At 38.2% G+C, this 24,117-nt stretch overlaps 2 protein-coding genes across 2 annotated transcripts; both read right to left on the bottom strand.

Annotated features, from left to right (window-relative positions):
- Positions 1–2,647: 2,647 nt before the first annotated feature.
- On the bottom strand, positions 2,648–6,168 carry LOC106942150 (secretory phospholipase A2 receptor-like). The gene is made up of 5 exons (XM_015025358.1): positions 6,015–6,168; positions 5,558–5,944; positions 5,107–5,460; positions 2,910–2,998; positions 2,648–2,794 (listed from the first exon to the last, which is right to left on the bottom strand). Exons 1-5 carry the CDS (start codon positions 6,049–6,051, stop codon positions 2,696–2,698), a joined length of 966 nt encoding a protein of 321 aa, XP_014880844.1. The 5' UTR covers positions 6,052–6,168; the 3' UTR covers positions 2,648–2,695.
- An 11,139-nt stretch (positions 6,169–17,307) lies between these two features.
- On the bottom strand, positions 17,308–20,340 carry LOC106942151 (macrophage mannose receptor 1-like). The gene is made up of 5 exons (XM_015025359.1): positions 20,193–20,340; positions 19,705–20,091; positions 19,258–19,611; positions 17,578–17,666; positions 17,308–17,409 (listed from the first exon to the last, which is right to left on the bottom strand). The coding sequence occupies exons 1-5, from the start codon at positions 20,338–20,340 to the stop codon at positions 17,308–17,310; spliced, it is 1,080 nt and encodes a 359-aa protein (XP_014880845.1).
- Between the last annotated feature and the right edge of the window lie 3,777 nt (positions 20,341–24,117).

Genomic DNA, 24,117 nt, shown 5'->3' on the forward strand with positions numbered 1-24,117 from the left:
CATGGACAGGTGAAGCTGCAGAGCATAACTTTTATGTAGAAATGTTTTTCCCACACTTTTGTTAAAACTATCACTACATTGTGGCAGTGTAATACGAGACAGATAATCAGATAATAACCCTAACCCCACCGTCCTGTTTTCCTGCTGGAAGGTAAGATTCTCACCTCCGTCGATGGCAATCTAACCATCGGGAGGAACGACGCGCCCACATATCTGTGTGCTGTAATGCTTCCTCAGGTCACCAGGGGGCAGAGGAGGCACAGACAGGACAACATGGAGATGCTCGAGTCCAACATGTCTGCAGCTGGAGGAGAGACGACCGAGGAGGAAGGAGCTCAGGAAGAAGAGGAAAACCCTGTAGAAGCTCATCTCACATCCAGATGAATCCATCAACCAGAGCACAGCACCTGTATTTACATGTATAAATACAGTATAATATATACTTTCTTCCCTTTAATTTTTTTCTTTGAAGTCAGAAATAATTTCCTAAATTCTGACAGCACTTTGAAATCTGACAAACAAAAATTGCCACAAGAACCACTACATTCATAGTCAGATCACTGCTGTGCTGTTAGTTGAGGTTTTGTGGACTGCAAACACATAGTTAAATTCTGAGTCACTTTTTTATTAACTTCCATCAAATGTTAGCATCCAATTTATTAATAATGGTGTATTTAGACATAGATAGGAATGCATTTATCTGGAAAAGGAGTGGGAAGAAGACACATTTATTCACCCCCACTCAATAATATTTAGTGTTTTGTACATGTTTTTTCATGATCCATTTTTTTTAAATGCTCCTGGTGTCACTCATAATGTTCCCACCAAATCGATATCTCAATCATGCATTATATGTCATGTATTAATTATATAATTGTGTATGTCTGCTTTTCAATAATGAATGAAATAGCATTTAGCAATTCTATTAAGGTATTGATGCAACTGTAATTCTGAGTTTTGTATGTTGTGCATTAGGACATATTGGTGTTATGTTAACCCAGCATCTACTAGCTTAGCATGTAGTCATGGTCAATAATCACACACCTAATATTCTTGGTTTTTACACGTTTTGATTGTCGCATTTCTGGAATTTTGAACCATACAGTATTGATTTTTCATCGTCGGCTTGATTTTTGCTAAATAAATGGCTTGGATTAAATTTGTGTTGTGGTGTTTTGTACATTCATCCAATAGAAATAGCCAAAAACAGATAAATCATATTTTTTCTTAATGTGCCAGACTTTCTTCTTACTTGTCTCATAAGCTGGCAGATTATTGTAATATTTTGGAATGCGATTGATCAATAGATTTTCCAGGTGCTGTGAGGAACAAAGTTCCTAAAGACTTAAAAATACCTCAAATTGGCAAACACTTTGACTAGGGAGCTTTTAAATAACCAGAAACAATTTGGCAAAGATCTTAATGACACATCATGACAGTTCTATGGAAAGCGTGTTGCATGGTGGCTTAATGCAGGTAAATGTCAGAACTCAAGCACTAATCCTGGTGTGTTTGCTTTAAGCTCTCCTGTGCCTCAGACGGAGACATCAAGGACAATTCAGGTAAAATGTTTGTATCACGTTGTGACGCAATGAGCGTCTTGAATAAGTTGCTTTTCCTAGAACTGATTTTGTCAAGATATTATTTTGACAGCCCTGTTTTAGAGAGAGCTTAGGACATTTATGCACTGGATGTTTTTTTTTTTTTTTTCCATGTCTCGCCACAGATCATTTACTTGATTTAGGTGTAGTTCTTTCATTCTAAAACATGAAAATGCCTTTTTTTGAAAGGCATGTTCAAAAAAGGCATGTTTTTTTGAACATTGCTCTGCACTACAATTTTCACCTTACTATTGTTACTGAGGAAAATAATTTATTTTTGTTGAAGGCACGGGGTTCTTTCTCATGAAGAGCAGAAACAAATATGTTTATTATCTTAATTAGGGCAACACAAATAACAAGGAAGTTCAGCAACTATTTATAAAAACTGTATACCTTAAAATGCTGATTCATTGTAGAGCAAAGCAAAAGACAAGATAACATTAGTAGAAGTGAATAGATGAATAAAAGTGCCAACATCCTCCTTGTCCCTTGAATGCAGTTTTACCAACATTTTATTGGTATTACTTATTTTTTACTATTGATCTCTCAGTGTTTGTCAGGTACTATCAGACACACTGACTGTAAACTCTGAAGAACAAATTCTATTTGTAAAGCAGAGCATCGTTAGTCCGTAAACCTGGTTCTAGTTCATACACATCTTTGTAGTGTAGACTGGTCTGGTCCGTACAAACGTCTTCAACACCAACCCAGTTCAGTTTCTGTGTATCTTCCATCATATTTTCTCTCGTGATCAAATAGAGTCAACAACGGCAGATTGTTATGGGTTCTGCTCCAATCGAAAGCTTTAGTTTGGATCCACCGTTTGTTTTATATGTTCAGGAAAGAGACTAAAGAAAATCAAAACACAGATACCTCTAGATCAGGACAAAAGCATTTTTCCCCCTGCTATTTTAAGTTCATAAAGCTTTTCGAGTCTATACCACCACCAGAATATCTAACAGAATGAATTTACATCATTTGGACATTTCTTCACACAGTTACCATAACTGATTTGAACAGTAGCAAACCCATTATCACACTTTAAAAAGAAAATCCACACTTTAGCCTAAAATAACAGCAAACAGGGTCCATGTCTAAGTTTTCTTTTCCTTTTTGAAGACGTTTCCATCAGGCTGATTTCTCCAAGACAGGGTAACTACACTCACTCCAGTCTCCTGCAGTCTGTTCTGGAGCTGCAAGACAAAATTAGAAAAATAAATTAATTGTATCTTTCCATTTACACATTGGATTTTGTTCTCATGTGAGGCGTAATCATTTGTGCACTGCAAACAGTTCTGCAAAACTTGCCTTTGTCAAGATGATTCCTCTCAGAACAGGGTCATTCAGGTCCACAGAGTTGTCCGTGTGAAGTCTCATCTTCACAACCTGTTTTTTCCCTGATTTGAAAAAGTAGCATAGCATTAGCTTGTTTATCCATTTTAGCCATGTTCCTAATTGTTGAAATAAAGATGTATGAAATACATTGACGTATATCAGTTTGACATTAGTCATTTTAATTAATGATGTCTCAACCCAATCTCAAATGTCCATCATTGCATTTTTTCTTTTAAATAGGACAGTTACTGCTACGCCCTGACAACAAACTTGTTAGTTTAGACGTGCGGGCTAATCTTTGCTAATCAAAGTCGATTTACATTTGGTTAACAGGACCATACAAGTTTGTTTGTTGAACAAGTTTTAGTTTTTTTGTCTAGTATGCGAGTGGCTTTCCCCTATTTTATGGATGTTTCAACATTTGGTGTGCCGTTGTTTCGATAAGCTTCTGTTATATCGGCAGATTCATTTACATCTGTTATTGCATTCATATTTCTAACTATCCAATACAAAGATCATATTGACAACTATCCAGTATGAAGCATTGTGAAGACATTATGGCTTTAACCTCTATAACCTGTGTTGGATCAAAATATTGGAACTGACTTGTAGAAACTCCCCTTGGGAAAAAAAATCTACTTTTTGAAAGACTGCTTAAATGTAATGAGTTATTAAAAGCATAAATCCTTTTATCAGACAGGAACTCGGTATAGGAAGTGTTGAGGAAAAATGATTATTTTTAGTGTTTAATACAGTTAATCTTACGGCATGTGTAAAAGGTATATTGAACATTCTTATTTTGAACAAATTTCTTAATTTTGAACAGGTTTGTGTTAAGGATTTAAAACTAAACTATTGATGGGTAAGTATTCAAAGTACAGGAAGGAAAATGCAGATCAAAGGGGATCTCTCACTGAGGCTCCTGTTGTGTTATCAGAGGACAGGAGGCCATAAAATTAGCATCTCCTGGAGGGCAGTATCACTTGAGCCTGGAGGAGAGCAGTCTGTTTAGTTCACAGAAGATCAAAAGTATTCCAGAACCAACATCTGGGATGGTGTAAAACTGAATACAACATAGAATGTTAGAACCACTAACATTTAATTTCTAAGACATTTTTCTAAGTACTAATAGCATGTTTTTTTAACGAAAATTGTATTATCTAATTTTAGAACTACTAATCTAGTAAATGATGAATGTATTTGAAAATTGTACTATCTGTGACAATATCAGAATCAAATGGAAATTGTTTGAAGGAAAATGTTTTGTTTAGTATTAGAAAATCGCTCAGGATTTATGTTTCATAGGTTAGAAAAAGGAGTTGTACCTCATTTTGTTCTGTTGATTTTATGTGTTATTTTTGGTTTAAGGCAGGACTCAATCTTTTGGGGTGCTGAGTGCAGAAGAGCAAAACTGGGTTTGTGAACCAAATTACTGGATTTAAGTTTGTCCTGAGAATTTATGTAAGGAGAGATAACGGGAGAGACTCCGGATTCCACAGCTATCTGTGAAATCTTATCTTATGTTTTTCTTTACCCAAATGACCGTAGAACCCAGAGGGCCAGGACAAGCTCTTCGCTCTTTTGTTGAACAAAAGAGCAAATGGCTTTTGATCTTTGCCGTAAATTAGGGGGAGTTCTAAGTTTTTCTGAGTGTCCAAGGTAGCTTCCAGTTGGTCAACCAGAGGTACGCCTTAATTGAATATATTAAAAAGGAAAGACACACCTACATTATAAAAGTTCGTACACAGGAGCAATAAGTCAGATAGCTGCCACTATTTTGCCTTTTCTTTTATCTTTTTGTCTCAGGTAATGAATGTATGTTTCTGTTGTTCTGCAGTTTCTGGTGTAAGTTTGTGCATTGTCTTACTTGTAAGTTTATGCATTGTCTTATATTGGATTAAACTCTGTAATTCTGTGACGTCAACACGCATTGTTGTTTCCTTGTGCCTACACGTGGCCTGCCGAGAGGACCTGGGATCTAAGGAAGAGAGAGAGAGCCAAACTTTTTCCAAAGTTAACCAATTTAGAATTTCTTCCTTAACAGAAGATGCCCATTCTTCATTCTGTCAGACTGGACAAAATCATCCTGATCAGGACACTCCTAATGCTTACAAAATGGAGCTTCTCGCCTCCTCTTCTTTTCTTTCTTTTGACTTTAAACCACACTCACCAGGACGGTCAAAACAGACGAAAGGTAATCTTGTTTCGCAGGGCAAAAACTTCCATCTTCCCGATTTCCCAGAAGATGTAACACCACATATGACTGGCATCGATCCAATCATGGTTGGAGCAGAATCCCAGCTGGTAAAGTTGACACCGCTCCCATCAGACCAGTGAAGATTTGGATCTCTAAATAGACCAATCCAATGACGGTATCCACCGAGCGTGGAGACCTGGATCTTCTGGTAATCTGTGTCATTCTTGAAGATGGCGAGGTCGATGAAGTTCTTTCTGCAGTACGTCTGAGCATCGGACCAGGATAATGGTTCTTTCCCAAAAACAAATTCAGGGTTCGCATGTGAGCCTGTAGTTGAAGGGAATAGAGGACAAAGGGAGCAGAAGTTCTACATTTTACAAAAATGCTTAAAGGAATGATACTTAACACTGTAGTTAATATTTACCTTTGTAACAAAGAAAATATCGTCCGTATGGACACCTTTCAGTAATCCAGCCCCCATCGTAGTGGAATGACACACATAACTCGTCTGGTTGATCAAAACTAGGTTCACTGGATGAAGTTTTCCAGTGTCTGTAGTCGGCTCCGCTCCCCGTGAGGCCATCGGACCATCTCCAGTCGATTTCACTGAACAGACCAATCCAGACATCAGAGGTGTGACCAGCAGATGAAAGAGTGTTAATAAACAAGTTCTGTTCATCTGAGCTTAGAAAGGTTGCCAGGTCTGTGTGGGTCTGTCTGCAGTAGGTCTGAGCTTCAGTCCAACTCAGAGACTGATTAACAAAGTGGTAGACAGGCTGAAGACGGAGGCAGGTGAAGAAAATGACCCCATCTGGAAGGTAAATACAATTTTTTTTTATTTTGTTTTAACTATCTCCAGATGAAAAGATGAAGTCACTGACCTGAGAGAACCAAGATTCCCAACAAGAGCCTCTCCATCGTGATGCTGCTCAGCAGTAGAAAGTCCTGAGGATCTCTGAAAAGCGATCTGTCTTTTTGCTTGACATAAGGATAACCTCTTCTGTTGACTTGTGCAGAAATGCAAATTTTTCTTCACTCCCTAAACAAATATTCCTCATTAGAAAAACAAACACAGTCATGAATGACAAATTAAGCTGCCAATGTGACATTGAGAGTCTTTGTTTACAGGTAATCATAGCTCTTATCTAGGGTCATTATGGAGCAACTTGCATTGTACGTTTTTTATTAAAAAAAAAACTGGAAATGCAAAACAATTTAATGTATTAATAAAATTTAGATGAAAACTAATCATTCCATGTAGCCACTGAATTGTCATTGACTCATTGACAAAGTGATACTGACGGACGAGGCAGCTGCAGAGGACGAGACATTCTGGAATATGAATATAAATTCATGAGAATACAGGATGTGACACTAATATTGAGTCAATTGTCTGTTGACATGCAAAAAGGCTTTCAGTGACAGGCCATGGGAAGATTAGATTAGATTAGCAACATGGTTACTTGATTATACTGTAATCAAGTAACCATGTAGTCATACTTGATCATTACTGTGCCGTTGTCTCGTGTGGACGTGTCATGTTCGGAACTGGGAGAAACTGAACGTGGAACGTGAGTCGTTTCACTGAACACATGCTGATATTTGCTTGTGTGACAGCAGAAAAGCTAATGTTTCCATTTTTGGTGTGCGAATCTGCAGCTGAGACGGTCTCACCAGTACTGGTGTTTTACTCAACTGGTGCTTTGACTTTCACCTCCATCCTGAGTGTTTTACTAATCTTAATACTGTACAAGATGAATGAGAGGGCCATCAATTTTTTATTCTTTTCTGTTTTCGATTTACTAAACCAGATTTTGTGTCTTTCACAGAGTTTAAAGTGAGTCTTTCAGCTGACCAGGCATTAAATAAAGAGGTAATTGCCAAATGTTAAACTGACATACAGACGTAGTAAAAAAAAAATAGCTACACACCATGTCAGTTATAGATTTAATGTCATCTCAAGCAAACAAACCGAGACACCAGTTATTTTTCAATAATATACATTCACAAAAACAAAACAAAACAAAAAAATTCAAAATATACGTCACAAATTTAACTACCCAAATAATTATGCAGAATTGAAGAGCTATTTTGTTTCAGAGGAATTAATTTTTTTTTAAAATCACTCTAGACTGGAAGTCACAACCAGTTTCTGTTAAGTATTGAATTATATTTCTCTGGACCTCTGTTACGGCCCTGGGCCTTATAGCTGGGTTGCGGTGTTTTTGTTGACTGCCTTTTGCTCCCCCCCTTCACAGGTGTTTCTGATCTGTTAATTTGGAGACCAGATTATTTAAACCTGGACTCTCCTTCGGCATCCATTTGACCTCCTGACCCCTGTGGTGCGCTGCTGTCGGGCCTCAGCTCCCCTCCTTTTGCACATTTGAGTTTCTTTGTTTTTGCACCAAGACACTTCCATATGCACACACACAACATATCCAAGAATTTGCATTATGCCACTGACACTAACATTCATAATCTATTGTTGTTTTGTTACTATTCCTTTTTCTGCCCTTTGGCCACTGCATGGTTTCCCATTTTTGTTGTGACCTTGAGCCAGTCGTAACAACATCATAGAAGTAAAGAAACAGTTGAAATGATAATTCAGAAAATCAGTGCATTGGTTCAGGATCACAGTCATAAAACTGAAAGTGATCCTGAGCATATCTGAAAAACATGCCAGTGAGGACAAAAGAGGGGAAAGTTGCACTTTTGTAACCAAAACTTTAGAGAAAACCAGGTTGAACCCATTTCTCCTCCTCTATATTTCTGGCTGTAGTTGAACAGATTTGCAAACAAGTTCTTTTCGTCTGAGCTTAGAAAGGTTGCCAGGTCTGTGTGGGTCTGTCTGCAGTAGGTCTGAGCTTCAGTCCAATTCAGAGATTTATTAACAAAGTGGTAGACAGGCTGAAGAAGGAGGCAGGTGGAGAAAATGACCCCATCTGGAAAATAAATGAAAGACTTTAAATTTTTGTTTTGACCATCTCCAGATGAAAAGATGAAATCACTGACCTGAGAGAACCAAGATTCCCAACAAGATCCTCTCCATCGTGATGCTGCTCTGCAGTAGAAAGTCCTGAGGATCTCTGAAAAGCAATATGTCTTTTTGCTTTATATAAGGATAGTGGCCTCTTTGAATGTCTGCATAATTCTGTTAAATTACGCAACAGAATTCAACAGAATTGTGCAGACATGCAAATTTTGTTAAGTCCCTAAACAAATCTCTCATTAGAAAAAGAAACAAAGTCATGAATGACAAATTAAGCTGCCCATGTGTTAGGATCTGTGTTTTCTGTGTAGTTATTTTTTTTTAGGTTTTTCTGTGTTAGTCCAGTTTCCCCTGTGAATCTGTCTTCCCTGTTGATTGCTCCCAGCTGTATCCAGTTCCCTGATTACCTTCCCTGATTACCTTCCCTGTGTATTTAACCCCACCTGTTGTCTTTGTCTGAGTCGGATCCTCGTCGTGTGTTATGTCGTCAGTCTGTCCCCTGTGCCGTCTCTGTTGGACTCATCATTAAAATTAATTATTTTCATCATCATCCTGGGCCTGCCTGCGTCTCATCTCACCTCACCAAAACCTGAATCATGACAGTATGTAACATTGACAGTCTTTGTTTCCAGGCAGTCCTACAGCTGCTCTCAGGTACATATACGTTATGGAGCAACTTGCATTGTATATTTTTATAAAAATCTGGAAATGCAAAATAACTTAATGTATTAAAAGTTTAGATTAGAGATGTGCCGATCAGGTTTTTTCCTGCCGATACCGATCACATAATTATTATTATTTTTTTTTATCATAAACACTACCGGTTACATTATGTGGAAAAAGGAACCATGAAATCACCTTTATTTAGACAAAAACTTGTTTTTAATAACTTTTTCCAAGAAGAAAACTAAACAAAACAGGCATTGTGCAAATTGTACTGCTATTGATAATACTATCTTTAACAGACTGATAACATATGAAGGCTAAGAGGCTAAATAATACAAAGAGCCAAAATAAAACCTCTCAACATTGCCAAGAAGTTCAAGTATAAAACTTAACATGCAAAGGCAAAAACAGTTTCCATTACAATAAACAATCCAGAGTTACTGAATGAAAACTTCCTGATAGCAGTGCGTCTATCTCATTCCTGCTAGCTCTGATTGGCTGTTTCTGACTGAGCGGAGTAATTATGCAGGACTGGGAGGAGATCGATTATTTTTTCAGAGATTATCTGTCTCATGTTAGGACAGCCAAAGTTTTAATATGTATGTAAAATGTATTTTTTTAGGTTAGATGCTGCCGCTTTAAACAGAGATTTGGTGTGAGAGTCACTACCAGGTGGAGCAGAAGCGGCGCTCCGTCTGTCAAATATTACTACCTGCAGCGTAGCAGCGGTTCAACAGCGAGAGCAGAACCAGCGTCTTACATCGCAGCTCGATGACTTAAATAATTTCTCGGGTTATTTGTTTAGCTTTCTGACCGTCATGCTAATCCGGGTGAGTGTTTGTAGCTGTGCGCTGCTTTACCTGCTATCTGATCCTCCGTATGTCTTTTTTACTGCAGTGAGCCTCGATGTAGCCAATCTCCGTCAAGTATGGCATTGTTTTTATGCCATATTAGATTCATTGTGTTGATGCATTTGGACGTGCTTTAATTTTCCACCGCAACACGCAAACTTCCCCATTCACTCAGTGCGTTATAGTTCCGATTTGTTGCTGCGTGTTTGCGCAGTGTGAAGGAAAGAGGAGACCAGCTGCACAGGCAGGCTGCGAAATGAGATGATCGGTATCGGCAACAAGAGCCAATGATCACCGATCATGCACTTTTTCACGGAAAACGGCCCGATTATAATCGGTGACCGATCGATCGGCACACCTCTAGTTTAGATGAAAACTAGCTATTCCTGTATCCACTGAATTTCATGAAATCTGGCACAGATCACCTGGAATACTTTAAATTCTCAATCATAGGGTAGAAGACAAGTATAAGATTTCACACAGGGAGTTTTATTCAAAGAACTAACGTTGTTGGAGGTAGAGGTCCTCAGAAATAAGTACATAAAAATGATACATATTGCAAAAACGGGTGCTGTATCCTATGCTCACAAACAGCTTAGGATGTTGGCTATTTTTAATATGCTCTAACTGCTCTTCCATAATTTTAGAGACAAGGTAAGATTTCTAATTATTCATATCAGTCTTAATTATACAAAATAAACTTGACAGTTTAGGTTTTGTTTTAAAGCTGCAGTATGTACCTCTTTGTTAACCGTACACTTAGACTTGCTCTCTTCTCCGTCCACAGCCCCTCCCACACAGAGAAAACTAGCAAGAACACGCAGGCTAGTAAATAAGGCTCTAGGAGGTTGTGGTATTGTGGTAGTTGAGGTGGAGAAGTTAACACAGTGGACCCAGGTCTAAATGAGAGAATTGATGATTTAATGGTAAGAGACAAGATACATAATCTAGGCAGCACAGGCAAACAAAGGCAATTAGCTCTCACGCTGGTAGCAACGGGCTGAAGACAACTGACAATAGACAAGGACCCGACAGGGAAACATAGACACAGGTGTAAATAAATACACAAGGGCGTAATGAGAGATAGCTGGAGAGAATCAAAGGGTAGGCGGGGCAACATGGCGACTTAATTAAACACACACCTAAATAAACACACCGAAAAACCAAATCCTCACAGGAATAAACCTACATGAGACAATCACACACTTACCTCCTCTGTCAACCACTGATGTGGACTAAGAGTACACAGATCTGAACGATGTATGACAATGCTCCGACCTTTAATTTGTGAAGGAACAACTGTTTTTCCAAAGCAAAATTAACTAGAAATCAGATATACACACACAAAAAAATCAAACCATACATTTAAAAATTATACAATAAAAATAGATATTTTAAAACATTAAAATATGCTAAACATCCATAATAAAGAAAACTGCAAAACCACACAGAGTGTGCAATGTAATACATAAATGTTATCCCTTGTAAGCCACCTTATGAAACATTGAAATGCAGGTGAAACATAATCTTTCGTGGATTATTTCTTGTTTCATTAAACTGAAATTGCAGGAATGAATATTAGAACATTTGTCCATCAGATTATTTCAGTTTTTTAAAAAAAGGTCTTCCTTATGTCGAACTGAAATAGTTCCTCAAAAGTGAAACCATACCTGGGATTCTTTCTTCTGATGATCAGCATCTGCTCCTCTGATCTTTGTTTTAGTGCTTTGTGAAGATTTTAGATTTGGTACTTTCTTTGGGGGATTTAAATACTTGGACTTTGACTGACCAGCAGAACTTTCCCTCTTCTTCCATTTCTCTTCATGATCCTCTGCTGGTTTTAGACACTGTGACGGTTGTGTCCAGAAGTTTTATTGGAAGACCATGCTGCATAATGTGTTCGACATATCAACCTTGTAAAGATGAAAACATGTTAGAGATAAATTCTGCTGATATGAGGTACTTCTTCTTTGCCAGTCCGTTCCTTTTGACCAAACCAAAGCTCAACGTGGCAGTTTGTTTCTCTGGTTTTGCAGGTTTCATGTATTTCAGCAGCTGTTGGTGTCTTGTGCCGTGTCAGATCACCAAGCAACAAACCACTCCAAAAAAGGATGATCCTCATGTAGTTCTTAAGAAGAACATCAACTACACCAGGACAGCAGAAATGATTTTCTGTGTTGACTGATTAACAGTTGAAAAGCCTGTGTAAAGGATGACTTTGCAACAATGCTGTTGCTTTTCTCAGTATTGCTGTTTCCTGCTTCTGATGGATTCTGACTATCTTCATCTTTGCTTGACTTTTTTTTTGGGGAGATGAAGCTGTCAAGGTAGGCTTGACTTGTTTTCATCAAAGGGATACATTCTTTTGCGTCAAAGAGCACACAAATGTTATAAAATACCTCCATGGCAAGTTGTAGACTGTGGCAGTTAAAAAGATACCCAAGCAAAAGGTTTCATAGTCTTGTATACCTCGATCTTTTGTATGTTTCCCAAACGCTTGGGTCACAACCTTTATAATGTGACTAGAGCACAGATGCAACACCGTGAAATAACTTGGTAACAATAAGTGTAATTAGCAAGTTACAAAATGAATACCTGCATTGAGCACCTTTGTCCGTATTCCTTGGCAATTACACAAATTACCTTCACCCACTTTAAATATTTATCATTTGTTTGAAAAAAGAAAGAACCAGCGACAATCATTATGTAATGACTTTCGGAGATAATGTGCCAAAATTTGTAATCCGGTGTCTGTGTGTAGGTGTACTGCAAAATGATCAATCTGAAGGCGCTGAAAATAACCCTTTGAGGTTGAATGACTGCTTGCTTCTTTAATCACTTTTTGGGTTAACATAAGTTCAAGTATGAGGTCATTGTGGAGTCTTGTACACTTTAACTGTGATGAAAATTTTCCTTAAAACATCTTAAGTTAAGCTTTTTTGTAGTGTTCCCAGCCTTAATTTCTTCAATTGGTGTCTGCCTCAACATCGAATAGTAGTAATGACTGACTCCGTCTGCTACTGTTTTGGCAATTTAGTACTGTGAGATGACCTTTTCTGTGATTTAAATAAACTGAACTGAATTAAGGTAATGCGACCTCAACTTTATGTTTCTGAATCAAAAGGAGAATGGCGATGTAGACATGGAAAAAGAAAACGACAAATGGATGAGTGGCAAACAAGAAGGGAAAGAAGAAAAGAAAGTCAAAGGTAAGACTTCTCTAGATGAAGTCTAAGAGAATACCAGCATTTCCCTGAAGGAAACAAAAATGCCACTTCTATGAACATATAGCTTTCAGCATAATGATGAGGCAAAAGAGTTGAGTCAAAGTGACAGAAAAGGAATGAGCCAAAGTGAAATGCAAGGAACACGACTACCCTGTAGTGTTATCTGGAGAACATTAAGCAGAGGTTGCCTTTTGAGAATGAGTGTTTCATATCCTCAAAGGTTTTCTTTCTGTCTTAACAAGAGAAGAGTGGTCTACAATTTAACTGCAGCACAGAAAAGATTGCAGAGCGTTTAAAAAAGGATGGACTGAAGTAATAAGCAATAAAAACATCCACCATAAACAAGTATTTTGTTCTTTGTTTCAAACTGAACAAAGTCAAAAGTAGCTGTAAAAGTTGCAAAAGCATTACTGGAGAGGTAAAGCTGTATGCAGATTCATTGGCTGCACTTCTTGTACTTTCTCTCTATTAAGCAAGACCCTAATACAACACTGGGGGAAATATTTGTCCAAGTCTCAGTCCAAGGACAGACTAAGCACAGCAGTGATGAAGAACGTACACGGCACTATAGACGAGAAGAACATGAGGAATGTAAAAGTAAATTTGGTCCTGTGCTTGTCCACACGAAACAACTCGCAAGTGCAGATGAGTTAAAGCTTTCTGTGGGAAATGTAAATGACGTCAAATCTGTTGCAGTTCTACAGAAAATCTCAAGTGAAAGGAATCTCTCAGAGATGTTTTTTCACGAAGTGCTTCGAAATTCAGCAAAAACAAGACAAGGAACAACCAAGAACAAAAATGAAACTCGGCAACATCCAATACATTGCAATTTCTCCATTTGCAATGCACACATATTCAGAATCTTAGGTGATTATTATTCAGGATCTACAGAAAAAAAGACAGTTGCTACTCTCAGTGTAGTTGCCAAGCCACAGCCGACAGTCGAGTCCCTGTTTGTCAAACGCTCTTATCACATCAGACAACAGCAACATGCTGGTTGACGTGCTTGAGTCGAGACTACTTCGGTGTTTTTCATAAAACCAAAAGACTGAAACAGATTTCAGTTGGGCTATGTCCCATTGCTGCAGTTCAGGTCTTCAACAAGTGTTCAAGAATATCTGAAGATTTGCTTCGAAGTTTGCCAAAAGAACGAGTCAACACAACTGACAGTGATAAATGTGTGCTGCTCACATGCTGATGTTTGTCAGCATGAACATTTTAAAAGTGCAATGCACCTAGGTCACCACGCAACTTTTTTTTGTATTGCTTTGCTCTTCTGCAAAATTCATCCAGAAAACAGACAAAGGGTTGTCAAGAGAATTTGTCTCTCCTCAAAGAAGCCACAAGGACACAAAACACAGTCTGAAAATGAAGAATGAAGATGAGGACCATAAGCTAGTCGCTCCTGCAGATTTGCCAAAATCTCTAACTAAATCCTTGCCTTTCTTTTCTCCTCTAAGTGATTGTAAACCAAGCAAAGGAGGAAGCGGATAACGAGGACCACAAAGAGGAAGACCAACAGTCAAATCTGTATTACTGTGAATCTGTGATGGATGTCTTTCTACATTTGGCTGGAAATGTTCCTCTTTGGTCAGGCATCATGATGAAAAGTTTTGGGAAAACTCAAGACAGCAATGCAGTGGTGGAGAGCTGGTTTCGCACAACAAAATCTGTCATTCTGATGTCAAAACTGCATCAAAGAGCAAGAGCAGAGCAACAAATTGATCAGAGGAAGATCCTTTTTTTTCAGCCTTTAATTCAATCAAAATTTTCTCGATTCTGAATTAACCAGAATTGTGGTTTAATTTTGGGCTTTTTTTTTTTTAAATTGTTTTCTGTCACGTTATCCACTGTCACCACAAGGTTGAGACGACTTATCGATTCTAAACACAAATTGTGTCTCTGTGCATGTTAAACACGACTGATCTTAATGGATGGGTGACCTGTCCAGTATGGACTCTGCTTTTCACCTGTTGGACAGTGACACAAGCTTCCCTTTAATCCTGCTAAGAAACAAGCACAAAAACAAAATTGACAAGTATGACATGTTGCATGATGTCTCGGGTCAAACGATTTTGATTTTAAAACAATTTTCTGTGCTGTTTAATCAAACAGGTTTAAGCCAGCTGCTGCAATATACCACACTGCAGCAAAAGACAAATTCCACAAACTTGGAACTGACAGGCATGACTATGACGGCCTGGCAGAAATGAAAAAAGCTGGAAGTGGAGATGTAGGGATGACAGACGAACATTAAAAATATATATTAAAATCTAAAGTAAGTATTGGACACACTTGGCAGTTAATAAAAAGACAATCAACTCAGTTTTGTTTGTGTTTTAAAAGTAACATAAATGACATACATTTTTAAATGCAGTGTATGACGAAGCAGCTGGAACAGTCGCAAAAGACAGGGAAGCAATGATGAGCTGGTGACCTAAATCAGTTGAATCTTATTACTAACAGGCCAAAGCAACCAAGCGCTGCGAAGGCCAATTGTAATCATACTGTTCTTATTGTTATGATTCTTCCACCCAAATGAATCGCCATGACTTGGCGTACATGTCAAGCCTGAGCCTGAAAATTGCATATTTAAGGTCGCACCGCCCCCTTCCCCCACCTAGCTCAACAGCGCCACCCGGTAACTTTAAAAACACTGCGCATTGACCTTACTTTATCATAGAGGCATGGAATTTGGCACACTTGTACAAAACTGCTGAAATCACCCTTTAATAAAGTTTCTCAAATCAAATAAAGGTTTCACAAATCACACATTTAAATATTCTGCAATTAGTCGAGAATAATCTGGTCTAGGTTTGAAGAGTCTCTGTGTCAAGCTACCCGCAGGGGTGTCAAACTCGTCCTCAAGGGCCGCTGTCCTGAAGTTTTTAGATGTGCCACAGGTACAAAACACTGGAATGAAATGGCTTAATTACCTCCTCCTGGTGTAGATCAGTTCTCCAGAGCCTTGCTAATGACCTAATTATTCTATTCAGGTGTGGTGCTGCAGAGGCACATCTAAAAGTTGCAGGACACCGGCCCTCGAGGACTGGAGTTTGACACCTGTGAGCTACAGGATGCAGTGGCAAAACGTTTGTGAAATGCATCACATGTAACTGTCATGATCCGTAGTTTTCTGTGTTTATTTTTGTGTTGTTTCTGTGTTTGTTGTTATCCTGTTCCCTGTGAGTCTCTGTCTCTGCGTCTTCCCCGTTGATTGTTTCCCAGGTGTGTCTCTTGATTACCCCTGTGTGTATTTAAACCCACCTGTTGTCTGTGTTCTTTGTCGGATCCTTGTCATGTGTTGCCTGTTTCCCTGTGCTGTCAGATGTTCCTCGTGCTGTTCTCTGTTTTCCGGATAGTTTAATTAAATTCATCATTTTCACCACTTTACCTGGGTCTGCCTGCGTCCTCATCCTCACCTCAACCCACCGTTTATGACAGTAACATGTTTTTGTGTGTGCCCAAAATGAAAGACAGCCTTCTGCTGTACTGCAAATGAGCTGCTTTACTGCTGTGTAATATAACTAAAGACCCCATCTCTAATCCACTGCCATCTACCGAGAATGCATTTTAACCAAAAATCTCAAAAATGAAATGTTTTTAACAGTGTTTTGATGTTTCAATGTGCTTAAGAGATGTAATTAGTTATGTAAACATTTCTTATTGACAATTTTTACATGTTCTGAATGTTTAAAGTGTTTGGAAAATAAGAAGAAATGAAATTTATCAATTTCAAATAATCAGGTAAAAAGTTTTGTCAAGCAAGACACAATGTCCATTGTAAAACACATTTGTTGAAACAGCATTTATGAATGGAAAATTGTTGCAATGTTTCTTTGATACTTAAACTATACAAAACAAATTACACCTCTAGTAATCTTGGAACATCTCCTGAAATGACAAATATGAGGCATGTGGGACAAAGTGAAATGTATTTAGTTGCGAAGGAGACAGCCTCTTACAAAAGAATAATCACAGCAGCGACATATTAAGATTGGGACAAAAAAAAGCATTTTGTTTTGCACGTGGGCATCTCACTAAGTAACAGAACATCACCTCCATTTCTATGTAAACTAGTTGCACTTTTAATGATACAGATGAAATAGTTGCTTCCATAACTATTGGCTTGGCTAGGCCAAGTTTTACTTAAACATAGCCTGAAGGCTGTGCTTAAAAATTAGGTCATTAACAAAAAACAAAAAAAAAGAATATTACTGCTCACGTTCTTACATTAACTAATATTCTTTCTAAAGAACATTACTTCATGTAATGTTCAACTACCACCACAATATTTAAGATGCTTAAGCTTGCAGAGTAAGAATATAATGTGCTCACATCATTTGAATATATTTCACACAGTTACAATAGAGTTTTATAGAAGCAAATATTTTACTTTAAAATGATAAAAAATGTATTCATTTTAACCTACATATAACCTCTATATGTATTTAATTTCCTTTCGGAAGACGCTTCCATTGGGCTGTTTTGTCCACTTCAGTGTAAATCCACTCACTCCGGTTTCTTGCAGTCTGTTCTTGAGCTTTAAGACAAAATTACAAGCCATTTAAAAAGTACAGTTTTTCTACATTTTGAGATCAGATTGAATTTTCCTCTAATTAGTTTGTAAAAAAAAAAAAAGCAGATCTTTACATTTACATCTGAGGTGTAATTATTTGTGTGCTACAAAGTGTTTTTATTCCAAACTTGCCTTTGTCAGGATGTTTTCTCTCACAACAGGGTCATTCAGATCCACTGAGTTGTCTGTGCGAAGTCTTATCTTCACAACCTGTTTCATTACTGATTTAAAATAAGAAATACAGCAATAGGTTGAGTATCCATTTTAAAAACATGTTCTTATATGACCAAATAAATGAGTATGAAATGCATTGATATGCAAGTTTCACATTAGTAAATGGGCTGAACTTGTATGTCACATTTCCAGTTATTTTCACCACCCAAAGCGTTTTCTACTCCAATCTGTAGGCAACTTGAGGTTAGGGGAACATTGGCATGGGCCAATCCCCCTTCTGACCAACACCAGCATGGAGGCTGACCGGGAATTGAATTCATCGATTTCAGGGCGAACTCCTACCGCTGTTGTCATGTTGCCACCATGTCTGTCGAAGGCATGCTTTTGTGTTTGGAGCTCAGAGTTCCACCTAATGTGAGTCGTCTTGACTTGTTATAATCATGTTCTGTGGAAGTCAGATTGTGCCACTGAGAATTTGCATGCCAAAGGTCCTGCCCTTGACTGCCAACTACCTATCTTACGTGGCACCTGATCTCAAAATTTATGTCTGCACATGGAGTACAACTCCTGTAGCTTCATTGGGCGGAGCCCAGTTTTGCCCCAAGATTGAAAGCTCAACCACCAGGTTCCTACTGGTGAGTTCACCTCAAGACCTGACTGTAGGAGGGAGCCGTGGTCTTCCTTCCTGCTGTCAGACAAATCAACTGAAGTGGTCTTGTGACTGAAGTGGTCTTAGTCTGACTCCAAAGCTGGTTTGCCTTGGGAGAGACAACCAGGAACTAAAACTACAGATAACATAGAACTGTGGGTAATGGGGCTACACAGACCCCACAGAAAACTAAAGAGATGATTTGATGAAGGGTGACGGATTTGAGCTTCATCTGCTCTTATACAGTATGTAGTGGTAAAGAAAAAGCTAAGCCAAAAAACAAAGCTCTCTATTTACAGATCTGTCTATGTTGAGAGGTATCACTCATAACCAAAAAAATTGAGATCCTGGATACAAGAGGCAGAAATTAGCTTTCTTTATTGAGGAGCTGGCACTCAACCCCACAGTAAGGGTGAAAAACGCCTTCTATGAACTGAAAAGTCTTAGTTAAGATGATCGGGGCACTGATCAGTATGCCTCCTTGTGACCTGCAGACTTTCCAGGTGTGTCCCACCGCGAGGAGGAAACCATAGCGAAATTAAATCTCACTTAATATGTTGCAAACCCCTACATCGAGGACTAAAAGAGAAAACATGGTATTTTAACTTAGTTGTGCATTGTTGTTGTATGTGTCAATTCAGATATAAGAAACAAATGATAAAGCCATGCATTTCTTTATTACTGCATTGTAAATACATTATGGTTTTATCCTTGTTAATCCTGGTAAGATCAAGATATTGAAATTGACTCCAGATGGAAAAACAACTCTGCTTTTCTCACGAAAAGCTGACCTGCATAATTTAGGGGAGTGACTTAAAAGAAAAACTGATTAAAGATAATGAATATTCAAAGCATATAAATGTCATTTTTTAAACTAACATTTAGTAAGTATCAGACAGCCACTCAGCATATAGAGATAACATATCCTAATCATCCCCAATTCTCCCTAAAATACACCTTTCAATAAAAAAAGAAAGAAAAACACTCACCAGGAGGGCCATAACAGACGAAAGGTAATTTTGTCTGACAGGGCAAAAACTTCCAATTTCCTGATCTTGCAGAAGATGTAACACCACATATGACTCTCATCGAGCCAAGCGGATTCATAACAGAATCCCAGCTGGTAAAGACGACACCGCTCCCATCAGACCAGTGAAAATTGGGATCTCTAAAGAGACCAATCCATGGATGGTAAGGACTAGGCACCTGGCTCTGTACATTCTGGTTGTCTGTGTCACTTTTTATGGTGGCGAGGTCTATGAAGTTGTTTCTGCAGTACATCTGAGCACTGGACCAGTTCATTGGTAGATTCACAAACACAAATTGAGGTTCCGCCTGCAAGCCTGTATTTGAAGGGAATAGAGGACAAAGATGAGTAGAAGTTCTACATTTCACAAAGACGTTTTAAGAATGATGTCACATTTAATATCGTTAACCTTTGTAGCACACAAATGGGCGATTCTGTGAGCAACTAACATCATACCACTCCGCATAGTCTGGGAACATCACGCAGAATTCAACGGCGTAATGGAAACTAGGTTCATATACTGATGTTCTCCAGTGTCTGTAGTCGGCTCCGCTCCCCGTGAAGCCATCGGACCATTTCCAGTCGATTTCATTGAACAGACCAAACCAGACATCAGAGCTGTGACCAGCAGATGAAAGAGTGCTCATGAATCGGTTCTTTTCTTCTGAGCTTAGAATGGTTGCCAGGTCTGTGTGGGTCTGTCTGCAGTAGGTCTGAGCTTCGGTCCAATTCAGAGATTGATTAACAAAATGGTAGACAGGCTGAAGACGGAGGCAGGTGGAGAGCATGACCAGGTCTGGAACATAAGTTAGATTTAATTTTTCTTTCAACCGTCAGTGTTGCTTTATTAAATAGCATTTAATACCAGATTGAAAACATATCGTCACTGACACTCACCTGAAAGAACCAAGACTCCCAACAAGATCCTCTCCATCGTGACGCAGATCTGAGGACTGCAGTAGAAGGTGCTGAGAGTCTCTGAAAAGTGTTCTGTCTTTTTGCTTGATACAAGGGAATTTGTCTCCCTTAGCAACGTTGTTGTCATGATTGACAATAGGTAAATGATGTATACAACAGCACTGAGTAGATTTGCAAGGTTTGTAGGCTACCCAAGCAAATTGTTCTCCTTAAAAACAAACACTATCATGAATGACAAATCAAGCTGTTAATGTGACACAGAGTGCCGTCTTTTATAGTTTCTTATATACGTCTAATTACATTATGTAACTGCTGGCATTTGGATTTTATAAATCAAATTTTATCAGATACACTATCCCTACTCAAAAGTTTGGGGTCACCCAAAAATTGTCCTTTGGTTGTTTAGCTGTCAATTTGTTGAGATAATCTGAGGAACTGTCACCTCAAACTGCTCCCACTACAGCAGGGGTCATGTCAGAGTTGACACAGCAAACACAGCAAAATAACACAGGAAAGACAAGAGAAAGTTAGATTCTGAATACTCGCGAGGAGAACAGACAGAGATGTGCTTTCAGTTACAAATCTCCTACCGCTCTGAAAGCACATTTGCCTGCCCCTGTCTTTTTATTGTGTTTAGGATCCCTAATCACAGAGAGCGCTGTAACTCTAAAGGGAGGGGGAAAGACTCTTCATCACCCAGTCACAGCGCCAAGATTATCGCTAACTAACAACACAATCTATCTAACACTAGCTAATCCAGTTCCTGACCCGGGATCAAACAGGACAAGTTGTGAATCTTCATGGCGATGGTTTTATAGCTATCTAAGAGGTCAAAACAGGCCGTTCTGTGAAGAGCTGCTGTCACTGCTCTTCTTCAGAGAGGCCCTCAGAGAAAGGAAAGCAGAGTGATCAACAATACAGAAACATTTCACATTTCTTAAAACATATGACTAAACTAAATAAGTAAGAATACATAAACTAAGAACATAATGAAGATATAACAAATAGTAGATAATAATACAATTTACCCAACAGGTCACCAACTCCAGTCCTCAAGGGCTACAATCCTGCAACTTTTAGATTCACCTCTGCTCCAAAATGTCTGAATTCCCTCACCAGCATTCGTTCCTCTCTGCAATAGGCTGGAAACGAGAAGTTTATTTGATCCAGGTGTGTTTGAGCAGAGACGCATCTAAGAGTTACAGGATGGTAGCCCTGGAGGACTGGAGTTGGTGACCCCTGCACTACAGTTTACTAGGGTTGAGATCTGGTGATTGTGCCGGCCTGTCCATTATAGACAGAATACCGTCTCACTGCTTCTTCCCTAAATAGTTATCGCATGGTTTGAAGCCAAGCTTTCTGTCATTGCTTTGTCAGACAAAATTGGCTCCAATAAAGCGTTGTCCGTGGGGTGATTGTCAATATGCCTTTTACCCGATCTTCTACAACAGCACAAAAGCATCCCCAGCCTATAAGGCCAGCATTTTGAAGTCGCATATTAACTTTGAGGCTGATGTTTTGTGGGTTTAATGAATATACTAGTTGATGACCTGTGAGATGATCTAAAACTACAGACTCTGAGGTGCTTATCGTCTTGGCCTGTTGTTTAACGGATGCCTCCAATTTCTCCTCCTGTTCTGGTTAGAGCCAGTTTGTGCTGTTCTTTGAAGGGAGTGGCACACATCGTTCTATGAGATCTTTAGTGCCTTGACAGTTTTCCTCATGGAATAGCCTTCATTTATCAGATCAAGATTAGACTGAGAAGTTTCAGTAGAAAGTTCTTATTTTTCTGGCCATTTTTAATTGAATTGAACACAGAAATGCTGGTGCTTCAGATATTCAGCTAGCCAAACAAAGACCGCTTTTATTGCTTCTGTTAGTTAGTGCAGCAGTTTTCGGCTGTGCCAACATGACTGCACAAATGATCAATTAGCACTTTAACATGATAAACCTGGATTGGCTAACAAAATTTGCAACTGGAGTGATGCTGAAAATGGGCCTCTGTACATCTTCTTTAGATTTTCCAATAAAAAGCTGCCACTTCCTGTTTTAACTTCAAATTTTTGAAGCATGAAATGAAGTATCAGACTAAAAACTGCTTTAGTATCTTTGTTATATACTTCTGCTTGTTGGGTATTTCTTTCTATCGTATTAATTCATCAGTACGTAGCTCAACTGGGATTATCAAATCTAAAAATATTGAGTGCTAGCCTCCAGAGATTTTTTTTTAATCTTCCTGTTTTAAATTAAGTGTAATTGTTTGTGTTCATCCTAAAATCTTAATCCTGAAAAATATCCGGGAATCTCCTGCTACGTTTACCTATTTAAGATAATTAATTGTGAAAAAGTTTATCCGTCAAACTGACTTATCAGTGATTGTGCTTGTTATATTTTAATTTCCTCTCATTCTTAAAGACTTCTCAATGGAGGCTCTTTTCTCCAATTCACTGTATTCCGAAGCTGGGAGACACAGCTTGTCCAAACCTTTTTAAAACTGACATCATTTGTTGAAATCAACAATCTGTACTAAACATAACAGACGAGTAACTGATTGGAGTTACTCATTTACAAGACATGATCCTCTCTGTTAGCACTGCTATATGGAATGGAACAGGAAGAGATTATCTTTATAATGAAAGGAGCTGTAGCCTAAAAAAAACAACAAAACTTTAGCTTTGTTTTATACAAAGCCTATAGCACACAGTAGGCAAATTTAAACAAGGGAGTTGTCAACCTGGTAGGCCTGTGTGTGTTCCCTAAGCAAATGACTCTTAAAAGAAAACACCACACAATATTTTGAAGACAGATAGTGAATAAAACACTCATTTATGATGAAGGCAGATTATATTTTTCCTGTTTGACATTTTTTCTTTTTTCACTTTGTTATTGGTCCATCTAATCTTCACTCTTATAATTTTATTCATTGGCAGTTTCTGTTTCTCTTCATGTTTTGATTGTTTCTGTTTGCTTATGTTTCAGCTCAACCTCATGTGAATTCCTTTTAGGCAACTAATACCAGACTTTTTTTTAAAATAAGTATGTAACTTTTACAAAAGATTGAAGCTTTAAAGGTGTGTTGTGCTACTTTGTTGCTCTATGTCTGAAGTTAACTCAGTCATTGGGAATCTATATTGGCGAATCACAGGCTAACATTAAATATTACTTCTTGGCACCTCACCGATCTATGGCAATTTTCACTGTTATCTCTGCAGCAGCATATACATAATATAAGAGTAGACGCCTCATGGACCGCTCTCGCCTACTGTCGCTGACAAGATTTAGGGCGGCCATCTTGGAGCGGTCCACCTCTCCATTCAATGTTATGTTTTTAGCAGATACATATATATATATATATATATATATATATATATATATATATATATATATATATATATATATATATATATGTTTTTCAGCCGAGGATTTCTAGCTTCAGAGTGATTCAGCAGCTGAGATTGAGTCTAAAATCCGATGAGATTCATCCGCGCTGCAGTGAGTCCGTCTCTCTTTATAGATATCTCCCTCTTCTTCCTCACATCGTGTCTTTAGGAAACCTTCAAAACAAGATCGGAAGATTTTGGATGTATCTTACATTTGACAGAGTGAAAGAATATAAATAATAATTTACCACCTGTGTAAACTTTGCCGGTGAATGTTATAACACATAATATAAGTTTTATAATATATGTTACATTGTTTCATTTCTAATATAGGCTCTTGTGTCAGATAATCTGTCAATGTTAGAGAATAATAATTTATTTTTTTAGATTTACAGAATCTCAGTTAGCCTTCATAGCGGGGCTGAACCCGTATTACACCAAGCACTGTAGCTAATATTAGCTGGTATCTCGCCGGTGGACATAAATATAGTAAAGAAATATTCTAATTACAAAATATACACAAT

Source organism: Poecilia latipinna, unplaced genomic scaffold, assembly GCF_001443285.1.
Source record: "Poecilia latipinna isolate Pla-1442-1.1 unplaced genomic scaffold, P_latipinna-1.0 Scaffold4072, whole genome shotgun sequence".
Lineage (NCBI taxonomy): Eukaryota > Metazoa > Chordata > Actinopteri > Cyprinodontiformes > Poeciliidae > Poecilia > Poecilia latipinna.